Source organism: Pecten maximus, chromosome 4 (genome assembly GCF_902652985.1).
Source record: "Pecten maximus chromosome 4, xPecMax1.1, whole genome shotgun sequence".
NCBI lineage: Eukaryota > Metazoa > Mollusca > Bivalvia > Pectinida > Pectinidae > Pecten > Pecten maximus.
In genome coordinates this window covers 50,094,050-50,121,327 of record NC_047018.1, presented here as the reverse complement: position 1 = coordinate 50,121,327, position 27,278 = coordinate 50,094,050, and the positions used below count along the sequence as shown (strand labels likewise).

General features: G+C 33.3%; 1 protein-coding gene across 2 annotated transcripts; it reads right to left on the bottom strand.

The window, feature by feature from the left end:
* Positions 1 to 577: 577 nt before the first annotated feature.
* LOC117326360 (receptor-type tyrosine-protein phosphatase kappa-like) lies at positions 578 to 27,010 on the bottom strand. 2 transcript variants are annotated; one of them, XM_033883071.1, is made up of 27 exons: positions 26,914 to 27,010; positions 25,900 to 25,995; positions 25,604 to 25,699; positions 21,490 to 21,585; positions 20,248 to 20,343; positions 17,935 to 18,030; positions 17,146 to 17,241; positions 14,726 to 14,815; positions 14,414 to 14,542; positions 13,615 to 13,732; positions 12,719 to 12,864; positions 12,161 to 12,360; positions 11,864 to 11,951; positions 11,539 to 11,615; positions 11,355 to 11,391; positions 10,501 to 10,598; positions 10,148 to 10,276; positions 9,767 to 9,912; positions 8,841 to 8,976; positions 8,163 to 8,309; positions 6,822 to 6,921; positions 6,319 to 6,392; positions 5,247 to 5,372; positions 4,299 to 4,415; positions 3,810 to 3,967; positions 2,234 to 2,369; positions 578 to 1,565 (listed from the first exon to the last, which is right to left on the bottom strand). In XM_033883071.1, the coding sequence occupies exons 1-27, from the start codon at positions 26,996 to 26,998 to the stop codon at positions 1,497 to 1,499; spliced, it is 2,982 nt and encodes a 993-aa protein (XP_033738962.1). In that variant the 5' UTR covers positions 26,999 to 27,010; the 3' UTR covers positions 578 to 1,496. The 2 variants fall into 2 exon arrangements, with proteins under 2 accessions (XP_033738962.1, XP_033738964.1); XM_033883073.1 differs by lacking the exons at positions 21,490 to 21,585; positions 25,604 to 25,699; positions 25,900 to 25,995; positions 26,914 to 27,010 and adding exons at positions 24,533 to 24,628; positions 24,983 to 25,077.
* Between the last annotated feature and the right edge of the window lie 268 nt (positions 27,011 to 27,278).

Sequence of the window (27,278 nt, the reverse complement as noted above, 5' to 3'; positions counted from 1 at the left end):
TTAAGTGATTCTACACATGGCGATATTTTTTATCAGTGTGTGTTGATATCGTCATGTTTTTTTTATACTGATATATGAAATTTTACATTTCGTAATTTTCCAACAGACGAATTTTAAACACGCTTTCTACCCCTTCATTTTAAACATTCTGCCTTCGAATAATTACAGCGAATACTACCGCTAGGGCATTGTTTAGAACTTGACACATTAATGTTAGTGAGGTGACGTGTTACTCTGGCATTGGTATAGAATTTAAAAAATCTAATTTTTTGTCTCACTGCAGTAAACGTATGTCTGAATAAGTGTTAGTTGTATCGTTAAAACTGTCAAGTAGTTGTTTTATCTTGTTTTGTCATGGTGTCTTAGTGTCGTAATTTCGTGATGTCGTTGTGTCGTGATGTCGTAGTTACGTGATGTGACGCTGTCGTTATGTGGCGGTGTCATGATGTCATAATGTAACGATGTCGTGGTATCATGGAGTTATAATATCGTGATGTTGAAGTGTCGTGATGTCTTGATGTCATGGTGTCGTGATATAGTAATATCGTGGTACCGTGATGTCGTGTTGTTATGGTACTGTGGTGTCGTGATGTGGTGGAGTTATGCTATCGTGATGTTGTGATGTCGTGATGTCTAAGTGTCGTGGTATCGTGATATGATGGTGATATGATGCTGTGGTGTCGTGGAGTTGTGCTATCGTGATGTCGAGGTGTCGTGATGACGTGATGTTGTGATGTGGCGGTCTTGTGGTTTCATAATGTTATTAAAAGTAATGTTGCAAAGGTGAGGTTCAGTTTAAATTATCACCCTTTAATAACACAAGTTTGATAACTAGTGTATGTTCTACTTTAATAAACTATATATTATTCATAACACTGGTACAAGTCCTACCGTGTATGGTTATCACTTTTCGCGTTAGCGATTCATGGTAAATGTGTCCAGAAGCCAATGTTGTCATGACTTCATGAATGTTGAAAAAACATTTTCATTCCTTATATTGACATTATGATTATTTTTCATTTTATCTGTTAAAGCACCCAATATTCAAAACAATGCATTTTTCATGTTTATTTAGGGAGTGACGTCGGAGAGAGAACAGCCGTTTTCGCTGGAAAGTGCGAGACAGTTCTTGGCACGGTCTTGGCAACCGTCATATCAACAACACGAACAAAATGTAGTTCCAACTACAATACTTATTCTGTGAGATTTTTGGAGCGGTTTTTTTCTGTTTTGAACATTTAAATGACGGAAACAACATCAGATGTATGTAAATGCTACATTGATCGTGTTATTTAAAAGAATACGAGAGGATAAAAAAATCCTACGGCGGAGAGTACTACCCGTGGTAACACGGTCCCCGACATTACTACACTCTGTGATGAGGCTAATGTTGTTATGAAAAATGAATACAATTTTTGCCAATGCTTTCAAGTATACTGAATGTAAATATATAACGCTGATACCAGTCCTTCAGTATACGGGAATCCAGAATAGTGTCAGTTCATGTAGACGTCTGTTGTCTCTAAGTAATCCTTGATCATGTTATAACAGCACTGGTATTGTTCCTGTGTGGAAACATATTGAAAATAATTAGTGATAATAAACATATTTGTCATATGCCTGGTTTGAAATAAAATGACATATTACAGATATGTGTACGATTATCTGGTATACATTAACTGATGGTTGCCGGGAATTTGAAGAATTCTTGGAAAAAGACAAACTCTCGCTTGCTTGACAAAATGACATTTCAACCGAATTTATCGTTACACTTGCGTGTCTGTCAGGTAAAATGCAGGTTGTGAAAACTGCTTAATATAAGAGGTTATTGAATAAATAATCTATGCATACAATATATAATTTTAAATTAAATCAAAATGATATTCAATTCATGCATCAGAATTATTATTTTACACAATGCTTTTGACAATGGCCAAACATAGACGGTGCTTAGCATGCGTGCTACTCACGAGAAACAAACACTGTTCTGTCTTATTAGCATGCATGTTGTTTGGATATGAAATGTCAAACGAAATAAAAATGCTCAGAAATAGATTTTTTCCAAGAAAATATCGACGAACATTTGACAAATTACCATTAGCCAATGTATATTTTATGAAAAGGTCGAAACATGTGCTAATGTTTTGGGTCTGGCACTTGGCAGAATAAACAAATTAAATGAAAAAAGTGTTAAGAATAATAGTAAAAAGATCTATACAAAATATAAACTTACAAAACGTATTAAAAATTCTGGACGTCTCACAAGCAGTTGACGAGAAATCTGAAATATGTCGACCTCCTCGTCAGACTTCATCTGGTCTCTCGAACTGCTGATACAACAGAAGAGTCCACTCTGGGAATATCCGTCTCTATAGCAAAAATTGAAAAAAAATTAATCATATCGGTTATTTCAACAAATTTTATCACCCTTAAGGGTCATCTATATAGCAGAATAGTGTTGAATTTCAAACACGAATAAATACCTTAAGATTTGCACAAAAAATGTCATGTAATATACCAAAATGTTTGTTTGGACATGTAGCTTCTTACAATCACCAATAATATACTATAGATGCTACCAGTTTCTTCTGTAGAGTAACTTTGTGGTAAGATTTGGCATGGAATAATTCTAAGTCACGCAAATGATCAAACCTGAAAAATAGCCATGCTGTTATGTTCACAAGTGTCTATAGCACAGGGTAGGAGCATTTGTTTGACCGGATTTTACTGTATGTACGTATAAACACTTATTTTGTTTTGACCTTGAAATGCAAATGGCAGCTGAGAATAATATTACACAAATATGGATTAAAGGAGGCATTTCAGTTAATAACAAAACTCCTATATCGTACTTTGAAGACATCTCATCATAGTAACATGAACATTTGAATGTCAATTTGTTAAAATGGTGAGTTTGCAGCCTTTTTCAGATATAGGCATATTTTACCCCAAACTCAACGGTTGAACATTTTTTCATAAAAGCAGTCTTCTTGCCACTTCAAGAATACTTTATATTGTCTAATAAGAGCATTTTTGATGTTTTAAATACCTCCTTATATGCCATATTTGTGTGATATCATTATAATATAATAACGTCAAAGCTGGTCAAACCAATGCTCCTGTTTTGTGCTTTGGACACTTGTGAGCAAAACGACATGGCAAGTTTGTGTAATATATGGGATACAAATGAGTTAATTATGTCCCCCTGAAACATGCATTTTTCTTACGTTTTGTTGAAATTTACAAACAGCTTAACAAATTACATGTCAACAGCAAGACCCAGGGTTTGCCATGATACCTACTAAAAGTCCATCATGTTACTTCTGTGACATTGCACCATAATAGGGATCTATTGGCCTGTAAAATATCAATGTTTTGACTGGATTTGCTGTTTAGATGCCCCTTAAGATGCTAAGCTTATCTTCACGGAAAATATACTTGGACGAGAGATCCTAAAAAGTTTGAATATTAAAACACAAGTCATTCAATGCAAAGCTTAACTAGGCGGGTTTCCGAAGTCCGTTTTCCGATTTGTATGCTATTTATCTCTTATTAGTCCGTCCGTACTACAGCAATACAACGGTTACTGTAATCTCGGAGAGAATAAGCCAATGGTTTTAAACTCTTCATTCATGCACTGCAGCCTAATTCCATTTTCTGTTTCTTCACACAAGGACAATTCTTCGAATATATCAAAACGATATAGTTTGTACCTTGTCCCTGGAATACATTAATTCATTGCCATTTTTCGAGGAGAAACAATTTAGTTCATGATATGAATGTTTAAAGCCAATGGCGAAATAACATACCGGCACATAACTACTGTTGTCTTGGTATCGTCCGATTTACGTCTGCTGTCAACAAGTTCCATCAGCTGAAGAAGTGTGGACGAATCCCGAGGGACTGCCGAGTCACTATCCCATCCAGTCATGTGGAACATTCGAACGGTGTCATTGAAATCATAACTCTGAAAACAATGAATAATATTATAAAAAAAATATTCATTGAAACATTGTTTTGATCCTAAACATTATAATATCAAGGATTTTCTTGATGTTTTTGACATTGGCTGTTTTACAGATTGGATATACCAAAATACTTAATTTCCACCAATCATCGAACAAAAATCACTAAAATCATAACTTTAAATTGTAAATGGCGTATATTGGTATATTAATGTAGTTTTAATCCTTCCAATTATAATGTAAAGCATATTCTATTATGAATTATCTGAATACGTTAATTCTTTTGTAAGTGACCTTGTCTGAGTACAAATTGATAACAAATCAAATGTTTACCCTATTTGTGATTGCGATTTCAAACAAATCAACATTTGATATCGTTGATGATTTTCCTTTTTGTTCTAGCGTGAAATCCCCAATGGTTTTCTTCTGATCCTCCTCCGGAAGCCAGTCCTACATCATGAAATAATTGATTACATTTTATAAGTTTAATTATTAATTAATTAATTAATTAATCAAGTAATCAACACAGAAATAATCTCCCTGTATTGTTTCCCTTTTTGATCGATTAACAATGTAAGACAAGGACAGGAAAAGACGATACACCGAACATTTTATTTATTTTAAATGTTTTGAATTTTAATTTATTTACTCTTTTTTTGCATAACCTTTCTGCATTTTACCCTCAGTAAATAATAGCCATGTCGTATTTTCTTGTATTTTTCATTGTGCGCTGTTGTCTCACTTTGCAAGACGTCTGAGATAAAATGTTATGGCCTGCATTTAACATTTAGCTGACTTTGATATTCTGGATTTTCAGGAAGGATATCCAGTAATGTAAATGTATCATAAACTCCCTGTTGTATGAGAGCCCTCCTTCGAGAGGGTCAAAGCTATTGTTTGGGGAGACGAACCAATGACTCCCCAACCCAGGCAATTCCAATCAGTTCAATATGTACTTAGCCAATATTGTTTACAGACATTTAATTTTTTTCCCAGTTGGGGAAATAAATATTTGTACCGTAAAAAAATCAACTTTTATTTTATGATTTGATAAACAAAATGATACTTTATTATTCAACTGATACATGCATCAATAATATATGAAATGCCAATACAATTTAGGCAACGGATTTCATTCTTGTAATTTGTCAACCAGGTTGCATTAATATTGTCAATACATACAATGTGACGAGAGTTTAATGGTCAAATCAAATATTACTACGAGTGAAATCGGTATACAAGACTCTGTGGTTATTTGTCATTGTGGATACGTATACTTACAATGTCGTCCGGCTCGATGATGACAATTGTTTGACAGCTGTGGTCCATTATCATCGTCAACAGATCCATCACGGTGTCCTCCAGAGGAGTCTGTGTGACGATGTACCCAGTTTTGGACGTATAGGACTAGGTAATATTAAAATAATTAGCTTTAACACTGCTCATGGGATGGAAACAATATGGACATGGAAAATTTATAAACATGTCAATGGAGTTTCTTTTTCTCAATATGGGAAGCAACCATTCAGAAGATACATTTCACTAGAACTCTCTATCTTGGAACTCTTCAGACATTTTGAACTTGATATCATCAACAATTATCTCACAGTTTGTTTTTATTTAATTTCCATTGAAATGGACATAATTCTAGGTAACGAGCATGATAGATTTTATATATTTGGCCTAACATATGATGGACAAAACATAACTTATTTTGTTGAACGTTTTAGTCATAGGTAATTTTGATGTAATACGTCTATAACGAAAAAGCGTTTTATTGGTGTCCAAATTATTTATTACAGCATTTTGTTATAGAGGTGCCAATGTAGATCAGTGATAGATTTTATTCATTTTCTTAGAGGAGGCATTATATGATGAGTTATAATCAGATACCCATTGGGATACTGAAATGATGACCATTGTATATATAACGTTTAATATTTTATACCTTTAGAAAATTCAAGTTTTCACTTCTTAACTCTCATTATCGGCTAAACCTCATTGACTTAAAATATCAAAAGTTGTAATTATGCAAATCTCCATATAGGTATAGAAAAAGAATGGTATAATAGATATAATCGATCACGAAAACCAAACAATGGAAAGCACTATTCCCAGGCCTGGACATTGATAACTGTAAACCAAACAAAGGAAAGCACTATTCCCAGGCCTGGACATTGATAACTGTAAAGAAAATAAAAGAACAAAAGAAAATAATATTCACTGGCAGAGACAATGGTTACTTTCAGCCGAAAAAAACAACAACAAAAAAAAAAAAAAAAAAAAAAGCAAACAATATTCACTGGCTTAGAAAATGACAATTCTTAACCGAAAACAATGTATAAATACTCACAGGTACAGCTACAGCATTGATGTAATCCGTCCTGTCACTTTCGTGAGATCTCAGATAGGCTCTGAATCTGTCCACTAGGCAATACAAGAACAATATACTCTAATATGGAATTCATTTCAAACATTCAGAAGATCTTGATATTTCTTATGCAAATCAGGGTTGTACGCTTCTTAACCGATTTGTCACTGTTTTGGCAAATATGTATGTTTAAACGTATATGAAAACACACTTTTGTATAGAAATATTATCTATGAAACCTACATAAGTAGGACATGATTCACACTGTAGATAAAATTCAAAGATTTATCAATGATAAAAATATTTCCCATATATTTCCTGTGTGCTACGTCAACGTTAAACTGGGTAACAACATATGTACTTGAATATTTTATTTATTTGTATAGTATGTAAACATTTAAACTTCGAAAATAGAATAGGTGGTGGTTAGAGAAGCACATAGTGGCATCAGAGTTATCCCCCCTTGCTTCCTATTTGTCACTTACCTGCTAGAACTGATAGTGTCTTGTTCTTCGTCTTGTTGGTCGGTAGTAACCCAGCTTTACTATCAGACTCCTCGTATTTTGGCTTCAAGCTTTGTGTCAACTAAATAAGGGAAATTGGACTAATGTTGGTTTGTTTTTCCTAATACAATAAATATTAAAATAAAATCTTAAACGTAGAAAATGGAAATCATCATCAAGCCCTTTTCGTTTCTTCCTTGATGCAAAACTTTTCATTTACAAATGTATATATGAAACAGGCGTGTCTACAAAAAATGATACAGCATGTGTTCTTTGTGTTTGTTAGTTCTGATAAGGTTAAAGCACAACTATGTTTTAAATGTTGTCCACAAAGAATGTTTTACTTACAGTGACAAGGGCACTGCACACAGCTACATACAAAGGGCAATAATATAATGTTTAAAGAAAACACTTCAAGCTTTGTCTCTTGACACAATTTGTCCCGCCTTGTGCTCTCTTCTTGTCTATATTCATAGTTTATAAGGGAACAACCAACCAATTGAAAATATTTTTTTTTTGAAACAGCCCCTGTGTATAGAAAGTTGAGCCAAGGATAAAATGTCTGGCAGCCACTGATTGGCCAGTATGTTATGAAGTGAGAAAATAGATATGTACCCTGATAGGTAACTATCAATAAGAAATGTTGATATAAATTTCGTAAGTCCGATTGATTTCTCCCCAAAAGTTTAGGTAATAATAATAAACAGGTAAACATTTAAGCTTTTTGAGAATTTTACTGCGAAATTCACCTATTTTCAAAATAGCTACCCTGGAGAAAATTTGAGCTGAAGGACCCAACTTTTTTTTTTGATTAGGTGTTATATCAGACCCTAAACTTTTGTTATAAACCATAATTGTCATATTGAATTCAAGAATTTGAATGAAATACTCCAAAACGTTAACACTAAAGTCTATGGGAAAACAATTGGTTGGTTGGTCTCTATAATGATACTGTATTGTTGCATCGTTCGGTAGTACTGTTCATCTTAAAATACGACGATAACCAAGTTTTACAGAATTATTTTATTCCAGTATTACTAAGCGTATTTCTTTAAAGGTTCAAATAACTTAAATTGCTCAAGAAAAAGAGAGAAGAAAACACAATGAGCTGCCTTCATGCAGGAAGGGGTCCATTCGACAAACTACACTCATAGCCTAGAGATTAAGATGCATAAATGGTCTTTATATTAACATATCGTTAAGAATGGACAAACAGTTTCCCGCTCAACTACAGTATAGTTTCCAGACAGTGTATTGGCTGACGAAGTTGCCTCCTCTAACCTTATTGCTAAGTTGATTATACTCTAATGATTTGATTATTACCTGATACTCTTTCCTGAGTTTAGTTTGGTTCGTTGGTACGTCATCAGAGAGTGCAGTAAGTACAGAGTGGTACTTCATCTTAGAAATTAAGGTGTCTGGCATATCGAAGGCTTCTATCAGCAGCTGGTGTATAGCAATGTATTGTTCCTTGGGAAATAAATGTTCAGATATTACTGTCTGCTAATGTCTGAGAATTGTGAATATATTCAATATTTAGGAACCATATGTTTATTGTGTGTGAATATCCAGACCTTATTAACATTTAAAATGAAATTGAAACTGAAAGATATTAAAATGATGTGACGTAACCACTCTCATACCATCAATGTGTGGAAGACATTTGGTGCATATTTCATTCTTGATATATTCATAATATGATAGTCATGTCTTTCTTAAAGCTCGCACTGTATGAACAAGCATGTATATAGAAAAAGTTTTCCTGAAATTGAGTACATTCTTTAACTTAAACTGTTTCTTCTGACGATATTTTAAGATTTTAAGGAAATTAGCGTGATCGAAGATTGTTTCTTTAAAAGGCTTTTCCGTAAAAAAATCTTGGGTTAAGAAATTTCCTTTAGTTTGGGAATGTCGATAAATCTGGGGCCTAGTTATTTAAGGATGGGTTCTTTTTTCAGTTACTGTATGGAGTAATCCATGCATGACATGTACAAAACTTACCACAGTTTGAACCATATTGACCCTATCCTTCCGCATGGTTATAATGTATTGCATGACGTCAATTCTTTCAAACTCCTTCCCGTATTCTAGTAAAGCATCCAGGGCAAGGAACGTTCCTGTTCTGCCAATACCGGCGCTAAACATAAATTACCTCGGTTATTACCGCTTTCCTGATAATTTCAAAGACAAATGAACAATATCTAAACACAGGAACAAGCTGTCAAATTATCTTTACACTGTGATAAAATAATAAATTACCACCGAGTAAAAAATACACGGACACCCAAGTGCATGGATAAAAGATTGCTGTCCCTAAAACGTATCAGTCTTCTGCTTGTGTCATTCAAATCTAGATGAAATCAAGGAATGTGACGTTACCAAAATCAGAGACGAGGTGATTCACTAAAAGCACTTGCCTTACTACTTACTCTCGAACACCACAAACTTTGATTTACACAGATAGATTATTTATAAATGAAACCATTATTGCGATCATACCATTTTGATACTGATTTTCAATATGTCTCCAAAACCTTTGTTTGGAATCTTATGCCCAGTAGTGGTTCATACCATTGATAGTTACTTATTTCTGACCAGCCTTGATAATGGCTTTGTTTGCAACAATGCATATATCATTTACAGAAAACATCAAGTGCACCGGACACTGCCAGTGCTTTTTTTGGAACAACGTCCATATCTGCGGCCCTAAGAATAATAAAACAAACGTCCCATTTGCCAGAACAGTATCGAAAGTTAATGCGACAAAAACAAGAAATGAAAAAATATAAATAAATAAAAATAAACAAAAAATAACCTTACTTACAAAAAAAAAAAAACGATTTCCTACTAAAATTACATTTAAAGAAACGACATACAGAGAGTTGCGCTGACAAAAGTAACACTGAGAAATAACATCTGTACCGTACCTGCAGTGCACAACCATTTTCCCAGTCAATAAAGTTGTGTAATTCTTCACTCGGCGATGGAACACGACAAGTTCGTTCGGATCCGGAGTTCCGTGGTCTGGCCACGTTGTGTAATGGAATTGGTGTATTTGTCGGACTGACTTTGTCTTAAAATAAATTTAATTTTTTTTTGTAATTAAAAGTGAAATACATTTAAGTATTAAAACAAAGAAGATTAGATATATAATTTGTGATATAGAATTTTATTTTCAGCACACACTTTGTCGTCGATATGTTTCGTGGCTTCTAATAGAAAAGATCTATATTTAGTAATGTTGATAAAATATCAAAATTTTTAAATGTTTTAATTTTTAAAAATACTATTTCCCCCATATAGTCTACCTTCTTTTCTGTAACTGTAATGTCCCGGATGACGTAGAAGGCATACGACCTTTCCCTGTCAAGGGTGATGTTGAAATTTGCCGTGGTCAAAGGTTCTCCCTCATCTGGCCAATACTTGTCACACTTTGGCTGGAAAATACCACAACAACAAAACTTACAAAACAAATTTTGACATTTCCAGATATTCTAACAAAAACATGTTCTGTTGTAACGGTGTTTTAATCCTTCATTTTGTTCATAATATACTTACTTAAAAGAAGTCATCTATCAAAATTGTACTAAAACCATTGTCGCTAAATATTTCGTCATTTTTTTCTTATTTTTGTGGTTTTCCTATGATATTGTTAACTCACCCTGGCCCCTTCTATCAGATTTGTCAACATGACAATTTTGCCAGACTTCAGTTGCCAAATCATCCGCCAGAAATCGTTAACAGTGCCAGGCCTTGGTCCTACAAATTAAATTCCCACATAACATTGATACGAAAGCCAAATAGTTGTATAATCGAACATAACATATCCAAGAAATATTCGTGTAAAAATGTTTTTTGCCTCTTTAAGTTATACCATTACATGGCAAAAATATAAAAATAATTAAATAATGGGATTCTTGGACCTCCCATCAAGGTTTTGACTTTTCTCTAAACATGAGTTTGTCCCCTACTACAATATCTATCGATCGTTAGGGCTTCCACATCTCTGATAAGACATAGAAGGTCAAAATAGCTTTTCATTGTGTGTCTTTGGTATAATCCTCCGAAGTATGATTTAATATCATTCATCAAAATAACATTTATCATCTTGCAGGACCATTCCACATGATTTAAACTGTTAAATATGCTTTAATATCGTTGGGTACACATTTCATGTAACATCTTTCAGGAAAATTGGTACTGATAAGATACACAACCAACACTTATCTAAGTTCATATATGCTCCAGAAGTAATAAATTGATAAATAGCATTTACTTATAAGATAGCACGCTGAACATAATTGTACAATAATGCAAAATACAAAGATTCAAGAATAATTTAACCGACGATGTCTACGCTTACTTACAATGCTATTTATAACTCTATAATAGGATAGCTTCTTAAAGACATATAGTGCAGAAATAAAGTTCTAAATTGAAATCTTCATGATTAAATATCAAGAAGTATTAATCCAATTATGTATTTCATTTATCGGTAACGCAAAATCATCTTACCTTGTGTTGCTACGTATTCCGCAGTTTTTGTGACACTCTGCAAGAAACGACAGCATTTTAGTTATAAATAAACATATTCATCACAAAATTACATCCACTGATTACACTGGCAACTAAGTGACTTTGTGATTGAAATCTCATTTAAGTAATGATATTTCTTATAAAGGTGCTTTAATATACTAACGTCGATGTAGTTGGCATTGATGTAGTCGGAATGTGGATCTTTTCCAATGGTATCAAGGATCACACGGGAATGATCATCTGTAAAAGATGAATATATGGCCATGTTTCCTTAGTATGATGTTTAAACAACATAATTTTTTTCTAATATAGAAAACTAAAGTTTTGACGTGCGCGGTATAATGTAATCCATCTTATGTTAACACTTATCATATTATGATTAATCAGGATAAGTGGTAAACCAACGGACATTGATAGATTAGAACGGAAAATGATCGATTATCAAGAAATCATGTACAGATACTTGTATCAATTCAGCTCATACTTACACGGAAATGTAGTCTTAAATCTATTCTTTGCCTTGTTTTGTGGTAGTATTCCAACACTATGCTCGTGTAAATCTCCAGATGGTATTGACTATATTTAATATCAAGTGTATATTGTTAAATATGTATGATATATTTATATCCTATTGTAATAGCAAAATGCAATATGATATAGACAGGAACGTACATTCAGATGAATCAAGGTATTTTTATCTTATATCTCTCCTGATTGATGCCTGACGAATTGTAATACGCTTTATAATATACATGTATTCAAATAATTAGTGTAAAATAATGTACTTTGTATTCGTCCAGGAAAGCCTTCGCCTTGTTTTTCAGTTTTGTTTGAACAAGAGATTTGAGGGTGGAGACAGGAAACCCAATAGGACCGGAATTATAGTAGACGCTATCACCGGCTCCTGATTTCCGCGCTACCTGCTGAGCGTTTACATATACATTGGCGGAGTCCTTAGGCAGCTCGTCTGGTTGTTCGTCGGAAACTGTAGAAATACATTCATTCAGCATGAGACCTACTTTTTTGTTTTTCGTTTGTTTGATTTATTTAAATTAGTCACTTTTTTTTTAGAAAATTGTTTGACGAAAAAAAAACCAAAACAAAAAAAAAACAACAACCAAACAAACAAATAAACAAAAAACATAAAAAACAAACAAAAACAAACAAAAGTTTCCTTGATAAAATTATTCTTTCTTCTACTCTATTTCAAATGTATTTAAAACACAACAGCAAGGTGAAACCCTTTGAGAACAGACAAATATGATAAAAAATGATACCTCATAAATTTTAATTTTTATTATATCATATATTAATTGTCCGAATTGTAAATAAAGCTTTGTTACCTAAAACATTACTATAGACATTTTTATCGGGTCTCTTGCGGTTCGAGTCTGCTCTTTCTAGCGGTTTGTCATATATTCGCTTCTCGTCGACGTTGCTACGACCGATATCAACAAATGCATCTTGTTTAGCAGCACTCAGTCGACGCCTGAAAATTAAAGTGTTAAAAAATGTCTTATAACAACGCATTAAGAGTTTGAGAGTCTTTTCATAAGGAAGATCATTGTCGACTATCTGCCCACCTTTTATGATTACATAACAGACGGTTCAAGTTTGACAGTATATTTGCCTTAAGAAAGAACAGCAAATAATTTGACATTGCTTGTACGTTAACGTTCATGTGTATAACGTGAAATTGACATTTAGAAATATTTTACACTATGTACAAATAATGTGAAAAATTGTTTTTCCATCATTTAAGCTGTATTACAGTTTATTGTATGATAGAAACGTTGATTATTTGAACCAAATTTACCACAGTTTCGTAATAAGTGCAATCGGTTTGAAGTGGGAAAACATAGGATGGTTCTTATTGAAATTAGCTTTCGATCCCTTAAACAATAAACATTTTCTCAAACCCACGTGGAAAACACAATTGCTCTTAGCACTATTTCCAATGTTTCTTTTAGGGAAATAGTCTATTCATCTTCCGTCATATAGCATGTTTGGCCACAGTTTATAATTTTGAAAAAAAATAACACAGTGAAAGTTAGTTCCTTTTAACAGTGAAAAGAATATTAGAATAATTTCAGGAAAAAAGAATTGCAGTTGATATCAGGTTTTCTTAATCTGCATCTGGTATATCAATGTGGAAAACATGACACAAATGAACATTTTATAAAAAAAAACATGTTTTTTTTTCTTGTTATGGACCTAACACATGTTAGACTACATGTACCTTCTGATGAGAAAAACTATCACAACGGCGACGACAGCGACAACAATCACCCCTACAATAGCTCCTGCTATAGGCCCTGCGTCTACTGTTGGTGGACTCTCGGTAACCGGGACTTGTTCTGATACAGAGAACGATGAATTCATAAATGTCTCGTACTGTAAGATAAAGAGCTGACTGTCGCTTTTTTAAAGGCCATGATAAGTTAATAATGTCGTAGAAAAGCTGGTACGAATTCACATGGAAGGAATATTTAAAAAAAAAAAAAAAAAAAAAAACATCTACTGATTTGTGTCAACAAAGAACATATGCCGACATTGCGTTCAGTCTTTGTTGACATATAACTCAGTAATGCTTTCACTAAGTTGAAAATTAAGAATTAATTATATCAATGACCGGCTGTGATATCAAATGGTTAAGATATAATTTCATTATTACCAGCATACAAAAACTTTAAATAAATATTCATTATAAAAGCTATCATGAGCTATTAGTCTATCTTACAACAACTTATTGAGAAACAATAGTTAATGCCCTTTAGTGTATTTTATTTCTATGTGTATGGTAAGTCAACGTTGCAATCGAACGAGGACAAAACAATCGTTATTATCCCGTGGACATCATACACATCACAAGATACAGAAGCGCGGAATCAAGATTTTGTCAGCTGCTCACACCGTTCTTTGAGGTAGATACACAAATTTAGATTCGTTCTTATTGGCCACATAGAAGTGCTTGCTCTTTTCGTTTTCACCGATTACAACTATTCCAGTGAGTTGATGAAGTAAGGACTAATACTTACTGGCTTGACAGAGACTTCCTTCATATCCAGAATCACAAGGAACCATGCATATACCGGAATCAAATCGACAGCTACTGCAATGGCCGCATGCCAGGGTGCAATTCGTCCCGTACAAACCTACCTGACATTCTTTCAAAGAACAAAGCAATATAAATTATTTATTAATGTTATGCAAAATGCATACATTGTCGTTATCGATATAAATATATTGATATTATAGTAATGAATTGCAAACAATAATTGACAAAGCAAAGTTGTATCAATACTTTCGCCTTCGTAAGATTGTATTACAAGTCTGACAAAACGTCTTACTTGTGCATTGACCACTTTCTTGGGTACATTCTGAACAGTTGCCGCCGCAAGCCATCGAACACTTCGTTCCATAAAACCCCGCTGCACAACCTGTTATTTAAGTAGAAACATTTAAGTTAATCAAATAATTATACTTACAGTGAGCTCTGTCTAAACCGGACTATATCGGGACTACATAAACTGTCCGGTTTGCAGAGGTTCAGATTTTGTATAATTACATATACAACATAATTATTATATCTGGCATATATACTTATATGTAATAATCTTAAGACCGCAATTAACATGATCCGTACAATCACAAAATCGCAAAAATATACAACAATGTGAAAAGTTATCACGGTCATGAAATTCCTTCGTTATCGCGTCGTTTTATGTTATCAACGTGGACAACACCCATAATTTATGATATTTGTATCAAAAACGTCTTTGACTATCTTTAGAATAAAGCTCGCCTGCATCTCAATGATCTAATCCTCTGTTATCCCTTTTCAATTCATCTAGTTGAAGTAGATATCGGTCATCGTTTTTGTCCAATTTAGCCTAGCTCATCTAATTTCATTTCCGTTTCGATATCCGACTCCTAATATGTTTTCGCACCATAACCAACTAAACACTGTCAAGTGTAACTTAAGAAGACTTACTCTAGATTTCAAATTGATAGCGATAGCTGCTAAAACGTGTTACCGTTTGAAATTGTAGCTATCATCAATAAATAATTCGTTTTAAGTATCATCGAAATAGCGTTATTTTATAAATCACGACAATAGTACAGCATCACAGAAGTGACTTGATCAATAACAATATGTGTCATGGCTAATCATGGTCTTTAATGTTGACATGTAAATTGTTAAGCTGTTTGTACATTTAAATAAACATGCAAAAAATGCATGTTTAGAGGAATACAATTAGCTCACGTGTAACGCATATTGCACAAAATCATCATGCCGTTATACTTAAAAGTGTTTATATCATATGGATTTGAGACTTATATACGTATAAACATTATTTTTTACCTTTAAATGCAAATGGTGATCATGAAAAGTTTCACAAAAATATAGAATATAGGAAGGGATTGCAATCATAAAAATGCTGTAATATCATTTAACAGCTGGTAAAATATGCAGATTTCTAAAACAATCAACCCTTAAACTCAACAGTATAACTTCAATGATCAGATGTCTTAAATATGTCAAATAGGGGCATTTTTATTAGTTAAAATCCCTTCCTTGATGTCATAATTGCGTAATATTATTCACAACCGTCATTCAATTTTCAAGGTCAACACAAAATTATAGAGTTTCGAATCCAGTCAAACAAACGCCCCTATCTAGTGTACTAGACACTTGTAAGTATAACGGTTAGTTTTGCAGGTTTTATTATTAGTGTGACTTAAAATTGTTCGCTGCCGAAGCGTACCACAAAGTAACAATACATAAAAAATGTCAGCATCTGCAGCAAAATATTGATATCAAGACACATTCTTGTATAGTACGAGGGCTGATTGATAAGTTGTGAGCCTCATATTGAAGGATTTGAATTTTGCCGGACATATTGTATTGTATTTCAAAAAAATCTCCTTTCCTTTCTTGGCTGTTCAGAAAGTCGTCAACTGCATGTTAGAGTTAGGGTTAGGGTGCCTGAAATTGATGTTTTCAGTTTTTAGAAATAGATGAAAGTCTGACGGAGTGAGATCAGGTGAATGAGGCGGATGTCCAATCAATTTAAAGCCACAATCGTAAACGGCAGCCATGGCAATGACAGACTCTTTCACCCTAACCCTTACCGATTTTGACCATTTTGCAAAAGCCACTTGTCTTGTTTACTTTAGAGTGCTACGTTGTCAAAATAAACTAACCAAATGAGACTAGTCCATTGGTACATGGCCCTTTATAGTCAGAGTATAGTATATTAAAAAAAGAACACCCATCCTTGAGTACCTCCTTCAATACGAGGCTCACAACTTATCAATCAGCCCTCGTCAGCCCCCGTATATTAGTTTTGTGCAAATTTGTGGATATCTATTCTGTTTTAAAAATCAACATCATTTGTCTATATAGATGACCCTTGATCAACAAGGCAGTGCTATTTATAATGCGCGGAAGGAGTTTGCTGACTATGTCCAACTTGCGTGATCATTTGATAGTATAAACAACCAACTTGCGCCCGCACAGCCACTGCAGCACGCTGGACCAGAACGAAGTCGACGCCATTTTACATAGATACGATCACTAGTGTTAAGAGGGACATGACCATGAATAAGTGACGTAATAGAACATACAGATTCCGGTTAAGACAGAGCCCAATGCATTTTGAATGCTATATAAATAAACAAACTGATATCCTGATCAAATTATATATTACTTATTTGAATATATGTTTTGAGACAGTTAACCAAACTAAAATATTGCAGTACAAACTTGAACAAGCTGCCGTGTCTTTATCGCAAACTTCGCTATTGCAGTTGGGTGGACAATCCAGGTTACAAGTATCACCACGCTTCGTCGGAACACAGGCTGGAATGTTGATATAGATATCCACATGATAATTAATCAGATGGACGTATCTAGAGATTTGTGTAATTTAGACATGATTTTATACCAAACCAAAACATTGTATATTTTTCTAAATCCTTGAAGTAGAGTCATTAAATTAGAGAAAAGGAGGTGTTCCGATAGATTTGTATTCCACGACCAACATGGGTTGTTGTAAAATCTAAGTGTGAAGGATTTTCAGTACAACTATATAGTGTTTCGGTGTACTTAAGCTACGGTCAACGACATTATGGTTTTGATTATTAAGTATTGTCAAAACAAATGCCATTGTTCCACTCCACAGATTGGGCTAGCTATAGTTAAACTAACTGAATGTAGGTATAATGTACGTAACACCTGTCGAAAAAGCTCAGGCGGAAGAAATGTACTTATATGCTAGGATATGTTCGATACTAGGCCCGACAAGCTTAACTGATCTGTAAAAAATAATGCCAGTATTTTGAATATAACAGCTAAGCAAAATTCTACATGAATGCTACTAAAATGCTAAGCTCAAGAATAAACGGTGATTGGGTGCAGTTGCATGAATAAATATGTCTATATGTTTATGGCTGCTAAAATAAAGAACACTTTTTCATAATTTTTGTCAAAAGTTTACATTATTTTAATCATCGTTATATTGTAAATGACGTTATAAATACCCTTAATACTCACCAAAGCAATGTCCCGAGTTAAAAGAACAATTGCTGTTTTCACAACCTGTACTGCAATTCTGATCGCATTTACTACTGTAATATCCGGTAATGCATTCTATAATAGAATAAGTCAATAATTTATAGAATTTCCTGACAAAAATGACATTCATAGATAGGGAACTATTGCGTTGTAGTTAAAATGCATACAAGTAAACTCTGATCACTGACTTTATGATGTATTCCCCAGGGAGTCTACGGTAACAAAGATATTGCTTCAAGTACTTATATCTAAATTCATATTGGACTGTTTTTTTAATAATTTGAAATCAAGTAGTCCTCATGCAATTCTGCATCTGCCGCTTCTATCTTCACTTACAGGGACACAATTCATCTAAGCTGCATTCGCGATGATTTAAATTCTTGATTGTGATTTTACCATTTTATGTTAATTACATCCCTATTTCCAAAATATTTTGTTTTCGAATGTTGAACGATTAGGCTCAATTTCATGACAATCGTTATAGATGAACAGTGGGGAAGTAACAGCAGAGAGTTTCGAATGATGCGTATTGATGAATTCGAAATCTTTATATCAAAAGGGGAACTATGTTCTTGCCTTGAATGATGCGGATTTATAACTTCGAATGGTTTCTAATTTCAAAGGGAACTATTTTCTTCCCTCGTAGCGATATATGTGTTCGTTAAACGGTAGTATACCGGATAATCCCATTTTCACTACATTGGACAAGTTCCATGACTTTGATTTGACAACGTCATGTCACGCATTATTTTCCATACATTTTCAGTTTTCAGAGTTACCACGTAAAGTGTCCTTTGTTTCGTGTTCTATACTTTTGTAATTTCGATTTACAGTTTTGTTAAATTTTGCATCTCCTCTTCCTTCTTTTTTTGATGTCGCCTTGGTGAAATATATTTAAATATACATGTGAAATACTGTTATGCGTTCAAAGAAGGCAAAGTGACTTAAGCAAAAACATAGTGTGATGAGCTAAAATAGATAACAGCGTGCCAATGAATCCAACAAGGGGCAAGAAATGATGACGATTACAGCATATACGGGACATCTGAGCACATACATTTTGTACATCTTGTAAATATGTATCTTTTTAGGGATGTTGTAGAAACCGTAGGTCGCATTCGTTCTGTATGGGCACGAATCGAAAATTGTCTACCTTTGTCATTTTTGCTTCTATGTTATATGCAGACACATAATACATTTTATACTGTCTATATTCAGTCCAATGGTGATTATTTTAGTACAGAAAACATGCGTCGCCAAATTCCAATCAACTGGCATCGTTTTCAAGTGAATATGTTAAATGACATTTACAACGAGGTTATTTACAATGTATTTTTGAATTACTAACCTTCTATAACTGCAACTACTTAAGTAATTAATAAATAACATTAAACATTTACACAAAGATTGAAAATATAGCATTATTTCACTTTAAGCTCACTCTTTCCGCAGTTCTTTGTGTTCTTTCTCGGATTTCGTACTGGAAAAAGTTATCAGGCTCGCCCTCAGAAGATTAAAAAAATTGCAGACTTCTTTCTTTTTTATTTTTTATATACATATAGGAATGCAAAGATAAGATTTATTACTGTATGTAATAGGGAAATGTATTTAGCTAAATTAGATCTCGATTTAGATGTAGACCACCATGCAACGCCCTTAACACTAATATCTAATAGGAAAATATAGCAAACGCCATATTGTTTACATTAACAACCTATGAAGAAAATTTTACCTTTTACACCGACGTAAAATGTAATATGAACGATATAAACAAAATTTAGAGCCTAAAAGGTGCTTTGCATTATGACGACTATGATCGACAACGGTACAGAATTATCTAATAGTAAAGCGTGCTTATTCAGCCTAAAAAATAAAGGGGGGGGGGGGGGGGGGGGGGGGGGGCTGCATCGCTTTAATAAAAGAGTTATACTATGCAATGCATTCTTTTATAAGTATAGGCCATACATTTACAAGCTAACTAGCCATAAAGCTAAATGGTCATAAGATAATAGACATTGAAATATAATTCTTTCCAAACTAAAATGGGCATTGTTAGTAAGTATGATATAATATCTGAATATCAGTGGTGCCCTTGATTTAAACATTGATTTGGTGTCATTACATCTAGTCAGGGATATAATTAAGGTCCCCTGATCAAATCAGTCACAAGAAATGGCCAGTGCAAGTGATCTCAACTTATGATACAAAATAGTTGTCGGTTATCTATATATCGATATATCCTTACCTGCGTTACATTGTGTTACATAATGTAATGTGTTCAATGGTACATACCATTACAGATACCAGAATCCCGGGCACACACACTGTCTTTACAGTTAACTGGGCAGTCATTGCCACAAAATTGTCCATGCTTTCCCACAATGCATTCTGAAAACAAACCGTTAATATGTTAATTATTTTTTACTTCTATGTCGTAGATATTAACATGGAATGTCAACCAGTTACTTGGATATATAAAGTTATTTGGGACATTTAAAAGAAAATGTGAAACTTATATTGATGAATTGTATCATCACAGATTAAACAATCATGTTTTAGTTTATACTACAATCTGAACATCACATTTCTATGATTTTCCTGAATTGTTTATTTAGATCTACATTTCGAAGTGTGTTGGTTGTTATTTGGATGACTAGTCTTTAAACACACAAAGCAATATTCAGTACATATATTTCTATTTTGCATGCTTGGTTTTACTCGGATATTGATATTAGGCTGAACTATGTGCAATCTGCCATTTAATGGTCATTCCAACCTAGGTGCAAATAAATATTTCATAATCTGTAGTACATAAATGTTCGACATATACACAAAAACATTTCATCTGAAGTGGCAGATTACAATAGTCACGTTAATACATTTAAAATATCTGTATAAAAATGCAGTTCAAACACCAGTAAACGAAGTAAACAGTAGTTGAGCAACGTCAAATCTCATTCGGCAGGTATTTCTATATCACCGTATTACTACTGTTCCCGGCAATATTTTGTGAAAACATGACACTACATATTAAGATTCAGGTTTTCACCATTAATTAGATTTGTTTCTGAATTCAATAACTTATACTAAACTAATTGTTTGTTAGTTTAAGTTGAAAAAAGCAAGGTCAAGGACTGTACAAGGACAAGATATAATAAATGTACCTGCATTCAATGTTGAACAAAAACTTATAAAATACAGTTATAAGAAAATTACAATGGGAACAGAAATATTCTTTTTTAGCAATATAATCGGAAACAGCAACACTATGTTTAAAATTTATCATGGACTTCAATAAGGTAATTGCTTTATCATTACTTTATCATAAAAATAATAATTATTATTGTTGTTGTTGTATTATTGTACGTTTGTGTCCTTAGTAGGAGAGGTATAAACAAGGTTCTTTGTCTAGAAAACTTTTTATTTTCCAAATATATTATCTTAAAAACGCGTTTATCATAAAAAGTAGGTCGTGTCAGATTTATTAACCATGTCGGACCAAACTGCCATAAAAACATTGATAAAATCACTCACCATCACATTTCCCTGAGTCCTTGGCACAAAGTCTATTTAAGCAGTTTACGGAGCAGTTTTGTTCACATGTGTTACCAAACTTGCCAGGAACACAATCTGGAAACATAACATAATTATATCTATATCATTTGTGTAGATCTCATTTCAGTTCATACAATGGAGGGATGTTTTATTAAGATAAAGATATGTCCATCATCAAATAATCAGGAATAGCGGACCTATTGAGGGTTATTCTGTGAGGCTGTCCACTTATCTACCCTATATGTATCTTTCAGGATTTCCCAAAATATTTTTAAAGGGGTATGACATGCCTGAGCATATTCACGAAAGCAATGACAATAAAACGCATGAACGACCTACACAAAATATGTTATTTAGTAATTATTTAAGGCTTACTTAATCATCTACTTACCATTACAAAACCCGTTGTCTTGGGCACACAATCTGTTATTACAGTTTACAGAACAGTCTCTATCGCAGGTATTGCCGAACTTCCCAACGACACACTCTGTAAATGTTTACATAATAAGGAATATAATATGCTTATAATATGCTTAAACTATTGAGTTCTTATTGTAAGTCAAGCCATCTAGTTATCGGTGCGTGCCATTCATCCGTGACTAGTTGTGTAATGTGTGTTATTTAACTAAAATAGTTATATTTTCGTTGTTTATAGCAAGTTAAGTCGTTGGGAATGTACTTCGGCACAAACTCAAAGGTAAGTTCCAATCTTAATTGGGCAGACAAAATTACAAGCATTGATGAACTAATCAAAAACTGGAAAAAAAGAAAATTGACCATTATAGGAAAATCTGTCGTTGTTCAAGCTATAATATTACCACAGATAACCTACTTAGCAAGTGTCCAATACGTAAGTAAAGAACAAATAAAGGAGCTTGAAAGGAAAATATATTGTTTTATCTGGAACAATGGGCCGGAGCGTGTTAAACGTAGTGTTATGATAAGTGATAAATCGGAAGGCGGTTTATTAATACGGGATATTGAATCCCATATTGATGTTTTAAATGTAGCCTGGATACAAAGGTTAGTATCTCCTGTAGACGCCTGTTGGAAGGTGATTCCAAATTATTATTTGGAAAAGCTTGGTGGCGCCACTGTGTTGTTTCGTATGTCCCCAGGACACATACGCAACCTTCCAAAAAACGATGTACCATATTTTTATATTAACATCCTACAATCATGGTTGAAACTTAGAGAAAATAACGCGCCGATCGTTGATTATAACTTTACAGATATTTGTCGAGAGATCATTTGGGGAAATAAACACATCAAACTTAACGGAAGGTCGCTAATTTTTAAGACCTGGATTAAGTCCGGGTTAATTTTTATCAACGATATAATTGATAATGATAGTATAAATGAAATAAAAATTTACCAACAATTAAAAGAAACGAGAGACTGGATAAGTGAGGTAAGTCAGGTAAAGAAAGCTATTCCTAAAGAATGGAAGGACAAAATCAAGGGAGATAATGCACGGGTAAATGTACAAACTGACTCTGATTTATTAGTCCTCGATAAAGGAGTGGGTGTAAAACTTGATCAGGTAAATAATAAGTTTCTTTACTTAGCATTTATAAGAAAAAAGAAATCAGAGTCATACTGCAGAGGTATGTGGGAAGATTTGTTTATGTTAGAAAGCAGTGGTTTGATTTTTCATGAATTATTTGAATTTATCAATGATATCTTAATAGAGAATAACGAAAATTTTTCAAATGGAAGCTATTCCATAATATTCTTCCAAATGGAATCTTACTTAAAAGATGGAATATTATTGATAATGATGAATGTTGTATATGTAAAGTTAAGGATGATTATAAACACTATTTTATTGAATGTCAATGTGTAGACCCATTGTGGAATTTGATACATGATCTTTTACAAAAACATAATTACAATGTTCAGCTAAGAAATATGTATTACATCGTGATAGGATATAAGATTGTTGATAAGAAGTACAAAGAATTTAACATTCGTATGTCCCTGATTGGTTATACAATATATAAACACTACCACATCTCTAATAGAAGGGTCGACAGTTGTTCAATTGTGTCTTTATTCAAACATTTTCTTGAGAGAAAATTACTCCTACAACGATATAGAGATATAAAATGATTGAAAAGCATAGCAATGTATTTAAACGAGTAACATGTAAAAAAACGAATAAAAAAGAATGATTAAAAGAATCAATAGAGAATGTGCAATGATGATAAACATGGCTCTGCGAGCTTATTAGCTCTTAAAATGTACTAAAACATAAAGTTATGATCTATGTGTAAAGATGGGTAAATGAAAGTATTATGTTCACATGAAAAGGGCGTATTGGTGATATATACGCTGCGTGTGTACTGATGGTGATGGTGTTTTTACTGTGAGTATTCTCTATTTTTGTGTGGGTCTGTGTATAAACAAGCACGTATATGCAAGTATGCTGCCGTTAGTATAGAGTTTCTGCTTCTGTTTTAAGGGTACGTGTGTGCAAGGGTGTGTGTGTGTGTGTTTGAAGGAGAGAGAGAGACAGAGAGAGAGACAGAGATAGAGACAGAGAGAGACAGAGAGAGACAGAGAGAGAGAGACAGAGAGAGAGAGACAGAGAGAGAGACAGAGATTATTACTTTCGAGGATGAAATTATGAACACCACGTTTGTATGATATGTATAACGAGAAATGTAAAAGTATGGCAATGAAATATGAATGAGAAGTTGGACTATATACATATAATATTAAGATATATCTATGAGCCTATATCTGAGCATCAAAAAAAAAATTTAAAAAAAAGAAAAAAAAAAGATAAAGATATGTCCATCATCAAATAATCAGGAATAGCGGACCTATTGAGGGTTATTCTGTGAGGCTGTCCACTTATCTACCCTATATGTATCTTTCAGGATTTCCCAAAATATTTTTAAAGGGGTATGACATGTCTGAGCATATTCACGAAAGCCATGACAATAAAACGCATGAATGACCTACACAAAATATGTTATTTAGTAATTATTTAAGGCTTGCTTTATCATCTACTTACCATTACAAAACCCGTTGTCTTGGGCACACAATCTGTTATTACAGTTTACAGAACAGTCTTGATCACAGGTATTGTCGAACTTCCCAACGACACACTCTGTAAATGTTTACATAATAAGGAATATAATATCCTTATAATATGAGTTCTTATTGTAAGTCAAGCCATCTAGTTATCGGTGCGTGCCATTCATCCGTGACTAGTTGTGTAATGTGTGTTATTTAAATAAAATAGTTATATTTTCTTTGTTTATAGATAAGCTTACGTATTGTACATGTATGTCAGTTAACATATTAGTTTAACTGTTGTAAAAGTGATAATTAAACTCAGTAACTTCATTTTGTTCATTATTGTAATTCGTTTGTCGGATGCTGCGGATGCCGTTTAATTTTCTACTGTGCTGTTTTACCGTGAAACATGGAATTATTAAGGCTTGCTTAATCATCTACTTACCGTTACAAAACCCGTTGCCCTGGGCACACAATCTGTTATTACAGTTGACAGAACAGTCTTGATCGCAGGTATTGCCGAACTTTCCATCGACACACTCTGTAAATGTTTACATAATTAGGAATAAATTATGCTTATAACATTGTTTCTTTTAAAGATGCTACATCATCGAAAGCGTAAACACTGTTTGTCACAAATACAACCAACTAAAATGATCGCTCAGAAGGCGGAAGGTAACACGTCAATTATAGAAGCGGAGCACGATAGGCTTTCTTCAGGACGAACTTAATCATAATATCAAATTAAATACAACGCTAAATTGAGAGAGTGGAACGTTTGGAGAAAGATAACAGGGTAATATATGTACTGTTTGGGCAAATAACATTATAGAAATTCTCATCAAAATTTATTTTATTTTTTGCACAAAATGTACGTGTTAAAATGACTGAATGATTTTGTATTGTTTAGCTGTACAACAATGTGACAAAATGTATATTTCTATAGCTTGTAAGCCATGCCAAGCCAATAGAGATAAGAACGTTAATCTTTTCAATGTAGATTTTGAGACATTGCGACAGAATAAATCAATATTTTGTAATACACGTGGACGTCTATATCACTCACCAGTACAGTATCCGGTGTTCTTTGCACACATACTGTCCTTACAGTTGACAGAACAGTCCTGATTGCAGGTATCCCCAAACTTTCCAGGAATGCATTCTATAAGATAGAAAATATCCTGGAGTGTGCCATAGCTAACGATGTAACATGTTGATGTTCTTAAACCTTGATATTTTAAGCTAAATGAGATATTAAGACAAGATTGATTACAGATTGAGGTCATTAGCAGACATGGCGTCTCTCTTTTTCTTTCTGCATTAATTGTCAATTATTTTTGAACAAGTGAGAATAATACAAACCTAAACAAAATCCAGAGTCTTTATTACAGAAACTGTCTTTACAATTCGCAGAGCAATCATTTTCACACACAGTGCCGTATTTTCCTGGAGAACAGTCTGAAAAAGATGAGAGAGGGAAATTTTAATTCTACTGTAATAACTAAATGCCAGATGACAGAAGGGCAGTTACATAGTATTCAAGTTCTTAATGAATAGAGCAAAAATTAAACTAGCTAGATTCTACTTTGCATTTTTTTTTTTTTTTTTTTTGCGAAAACAAGTTATCTCATCTTATACAAATCAGTCTTGCACGTTGGCCCGCTTGGGAGTTACTGTGACAGAACACAAGAGAACCCGGAGAAAAAAAATGCGGTTATCATTGGGAGTTGAACCATAGCCACTTTAGTAAAAGGCAAATGTGTTACGACTGTAACGTCCAATAACCCTAGCAAATAGGGTAAAAGTTTATCTATTTTATTGTTTACGAAGTCGGATGGGTATACCATATAGCAATAAAAACAGAAAAACCGTAATGTCAATGGATCTCAAGTATAAGAGTATAAACTCACAAAAAAAAAAAAAAAAAAAAAAACGAGAGCAGAGAATATCAAAATTTAAAAAAAAAATGTGAAATTGCATAAACAATAATAATCGGACCAGGTGGTCTAGAACTCCACAACATCACTACAGTTTCCGAAAAATAAGATGATATATCGGTCGCAAAGGTAACAAAATGAATGTGAAATTGTACATTTTCACTGAAAATAGATTTCATACTGAATATACCATATAATAAAGGTATACACAAAATGATGTAAAAACAATAACAAAAAATAATTTATAACTGTAAATGTAAGAAAAACACAAAATGATGTTAATCTGGTATTGAAAGGATTACACAAAATATTGTAAAACGGAAAATGTAAGAATAACACATAATAGTGTAAAACTGTAAGTGTAAGAATTACACAAACATGTCTTTTCATGAACTTATGCCTCACATTTAAACATCGTAGTTACACAATAGTTACTTACATATGCAAGAACCCGTTTTAGAGTTACAGTTGCCTCCGTAACAGCTCGCCGGACATAATTGGTTACAGTCACCGTTACCGTACATTCCTACTGGACACCCTTATTGTAGAAACGTATGTACCATTTACTAAGAGACAATATATATATAAGTATACATGTATACATCTAGTAATACAGATTTGTAAAGTATGTATATTTATAAATGTAATGTACTTTATTGATATAAAACTACCTTATATAGCATGTGAAGTTAATAAATGTAATGTACTGTATTGATATATAGCTACCTTATATAGTATATTTAGTGTAATGCAGATTTGTAAAGTATGTATATTTATTAATGTAATGCATTTTATTGATATAAA